This window comes from Myotis brandtii, unplaced genomic scaffold (assembly GCF_000412655.1).
Source record: "Myotis brandtii unplaced genomic scaffold, ASM41265v1 scaffold325, whole genome shotgun sequence".
Taxonomy (NCBI): domain Eukaryota; kingdom Metazoa; phylum Chordata; class Mammalia; order Chiroptera; family Vespertilionidae; genus Myotis; species Myotis brandtii.
Window position 1 is genome coordinate 1979539 of NW_005362486.1, and position 3438 is coordinate 1982976.

Sequence of the window (3438 nt, forward strand, 5' to 3'; positions counted from 1 at the left end):
TTCAGAGAGGAAGGGAGAGGGAGATAGAAACATCGGTGATGAGAGAATCATTGATTGGCTGCCTCCTGCACGTCCCCCAGGGGGGATCTAGCCCACAACCCTGGCATGTGCCCTGGCGGGGAATCGAACCGTGACCTCCTGGCCCATAGGTCAACACTTAACCACTGAGCCACGCTGGCCAGCTATTTAGGTGGTTCTTTTGTCAATTCTGTCTCAGAGCAGAAGACACTATCACCTCATCCTTCTGAGCCAGTATTTTTCAGTGCTTTTTCCCTGGAGTTTCATGACAGATGTTAGAGAGAGGAAAAGCGGAGTGGGCTGGAACACTTCCATCTTCCATAGCACACACGGTTTGATGTGCTTAACTGGCAGTTTAGTTGGTAGATCACTTTTTTCCTTTTGGGTGCCCTGACTGGGAATCGAACCGGCAACCTTTTGGGGCATGGGACGATGCTCAGCCAACTGAGTCACATCAGCCAGGGCTGGCAGCCAGCTTTTAATCATAGGTAGGCTTCTCCTCTCGTTTAGAAAATGTCTGGACACTGGGATTTTGGAGTTTTCCTCTTTACGTAAGTCCATATCGGTAAACTACATTTCCTTAATGCCAACTGACAAATCCCTAAGAAATGCAAACCCATTTGGGAAAGATATTCATCTTAATGCCATTTGAAACTAAATATAATTAGAAAGAGAAAAGCTTATAATTCATCTAAAGGGGTGGGGGAGGGTATCTGGGTCATCAGTGTTCCCCTATCTGTATTCTGCTACGGAGAAGTAGTAATATGGCTTAGCTGTCTCCCTTAGCACAGCAAGATGCAAATGTTTTACCATCAGAAATGTTCTCATCCAGCCAGTGTGGCTCAGTGGTTGAATGCAGACCCATGAAGCAGGAGATCAGGGTTCGATTCCCGGCCAGGGCACATGCCCAGGTTGCGGGCTTGATCCCCAGTAGGGGGCGTGCAGGAGGCAGCCAGTCAATGGTTCTCTCTCATCATTGATGTTTCTACCTCTCCCTCTCCCTTCCTCTCTGAAGTCAATGAAAATAATTTTTTTAAAAAACAAATGTTCTGCCGAAACCGGTTTGGCTCAGTGGATAGAGCGTCGGCCTGCGGACTGAAAGGTCCCAGGTTCGATTCTGGTCAAGGGCATGTACCTGGGTTGCGGGCACATCCCCAATGGGAGATGTGCAGGAGGCAGCTGATCGATGTTTCTCTCCCATCGATGTTTCTAACTATCTATCTCTCTCCCTTCCTCTCTGTAAAAAATCAATAAAATATATTTAAAAACAACAAAAAAAAACAAATGTTCTCCATTTGTTAAACAATGCAGGTATCCCAGTGTTCCCCTCTGAGCTATATTTTAGTTGCACGCAAAATGTATGCGTTTCATTTTAATATTTGATTAAACACAAAGGAGATCCTGGCGGTTTTATTATTAGCAGGTGAGTTTGTTCTGTGCTATGCTTCCCAGCATCCTCCCACCCAGAGTGGAAGTACTCACAGCCGTAGCTCTTCAAATGTTTTCACTGAGTAGAGTGGAGAGCTGGGATCCTTTTGTAAGACTTCGACTCGATGACTGGATTCTACTAAGGACTGTCGGATTAACTTGTTTAAGAGTGAACTGGAAGCCAAATCCACTACAAAAGCAAGAATAAAAAAGGGGATACTGCAGGGGGGGACTCAGGCTTCCTAAATGACAGCTAATAATTGCTCCCTCCATTCCGTGTATATCAAGCAACTGCTCCTACTCTTTCTTCTAAAACAAACAAAAAAAATGACAAAAATGACACAGCACTGAGAATTCCTTTTTTTCACGAGGACCTAGTTTCTTATGCTCGGCTGCTATACCAACCGCTAACTTCAAGCAAGTCTATATCCCTCACCACCAGACCTAATTTTTCCTTGCCAGCTGGAAAGTCTTAGCGGCTAACTGCGCGTGGTCGGTAAACTGTGGCTCGAGAGCCACATGCGGCTCTTTGGCCCCTTGAGTGTGGCTCTTCCTAAGCCTTAGGAGTACCCTAATTAAGTTAATAACAATGTACCTACCTATATAGTTTAAGTTTACAAAATTTGGCTCTCAAAAGAAATTTCAATCGTTGTACTGTTGATATTTGGCTCTGTTGACTGAGTTTGCCAACCACTAAGACAGCCTATTCCTAAATTTTCCATCGCAGCTTCCTCTAGAAATAGACCCCACTCCTAATCTAGTATTTCTCCTTCTATTCACTCCCTATAAAGACAGAGAAGTAACGACAGTTCTCCAATACATTGTTCACATCATGACAGCCATGAGTGGCTGAAGCAGAATGCTAGTGGATACAGGCAGATGAATTTATCTCCTACCTACATCTACTTCATCTTCTTCTGTGTTATTCATAGAATCATCTAAAAAGGATGGAAGAGAAACAACAGGTGTAAAGGTTAAGTACTGAGCAGAAATGTAAAGTCTCTTATCCCAACTTCTCTGGCCGACTCCACAGAGTGCGCTGGCAGCAAGGGTTGTCCAGGGGAGGAGTTGGTAAAAAGACTGGAGGACCTCGAGCCCTGGCTGGTTTGGCTCAGTGGATAGAGCGTCGGCCTATGGACTGAAGGGTCCCAGTTTCGATTCCGGTCAAGGGTACATGCCCGGGTTGCAGGCTGGATCCCCAGTAGGGGGCATGCAGGCAGCCAATCAATGATTTGATGTTTCTATCTCCCTCTCCCTTCCACTCTGAAATCAATTTAAAAAAATTTTTACATTAAAAGAAAAGACTGGAGGGCCTGGAATGCTAAATTAAGGGAGCCAAACGTATATCAGTTGCCAGGGACACGAGGAACGCATCTGTCTTTCATTGAGAACAATCTGCTTTACCCTACAGCACTTACCTAGGTTTGGGATTGTCGTATTCTTAACTCCCCGAAGGTTCTTCCGGGGGTGGATGAGGTTTGAAAACTAGCGAAAGACACGGATTTCAACCGATATTAGCAAGCAGGGCTTCGAGAAGCCCCATGCTACCCCTAACAGGAGCTGGAAGGGACGCAGGAAAGACCACCCAATACTGCTTCCTGTGCAATGGTAGGTGCAGATTCCTTTTGGGAACAGTTCTGCATGAGTTGCCCTAAAACTGGGGGAGACTTTCTGCGGCCCCTCCACTCTAAATGTGACAGTCCCTTGGGGGATCGCACGCGACCCAAGGATGGTGGCAGGAAAGCGCGTTGGTGGATGGATGGGAGGAAGCTAGCGAGGCTTAAGATCCAAGTGAGAGAGGAGAAAATTCGGGGTCGGGTTGGGACTACCACCTGCTTGCCCTCCCGGGGCTGCCAGGTGTCTTCATTTTGCCCTTTCAATCCAAAGGTCTTGTCTCTCTCTGGGTCTCCTTTTCCGGGGTCTTCTTCCAAGTCCTTGCCACTCCACCTCTCCCCTCCACCACTGGACACTCCACTGCCCCCCAAAGTCCCG

The 3438-nt window shown here is 46.8% G+C and overlaps 1 protein-coding gene across 1 annotated transcript in view; it reads right to left on the bottom strand.

Annotated features, from left to right (window-relative positions):
• The window catches only part of DDX25 (DEAD (Asp-Glu-Ala-Asp) box helicase 25), a 15508-nt gene extending 12128 nt beyond the window's left edge, over window positions 1-3380 (bottom strand). The window contains exons 1-4 of the mRNA XM_005870889.2: window positions 3279-3380; window positions 2865-2931; window positions 2343-2384; window positions 1501-1636 (exon numbers count right to left, since the gene is read on the bottom strand). Coding sequence (XP_005870951.1) covers window positions 1501-1636; window positions 2343-2376 — 170 coding nt within the window. The 5' untranslated portion in view covers window positions 2377-2384; window positions 2865-2931; window positions 3279-3380. The remainder of the gene's footprint in view (window positions 1-1500; window positions 1637-2342; window positions 2385-2864; window positions 2932-3278) is intronic.
• Window positions 3381-3438: the final 58 nt, after the last annotated feature.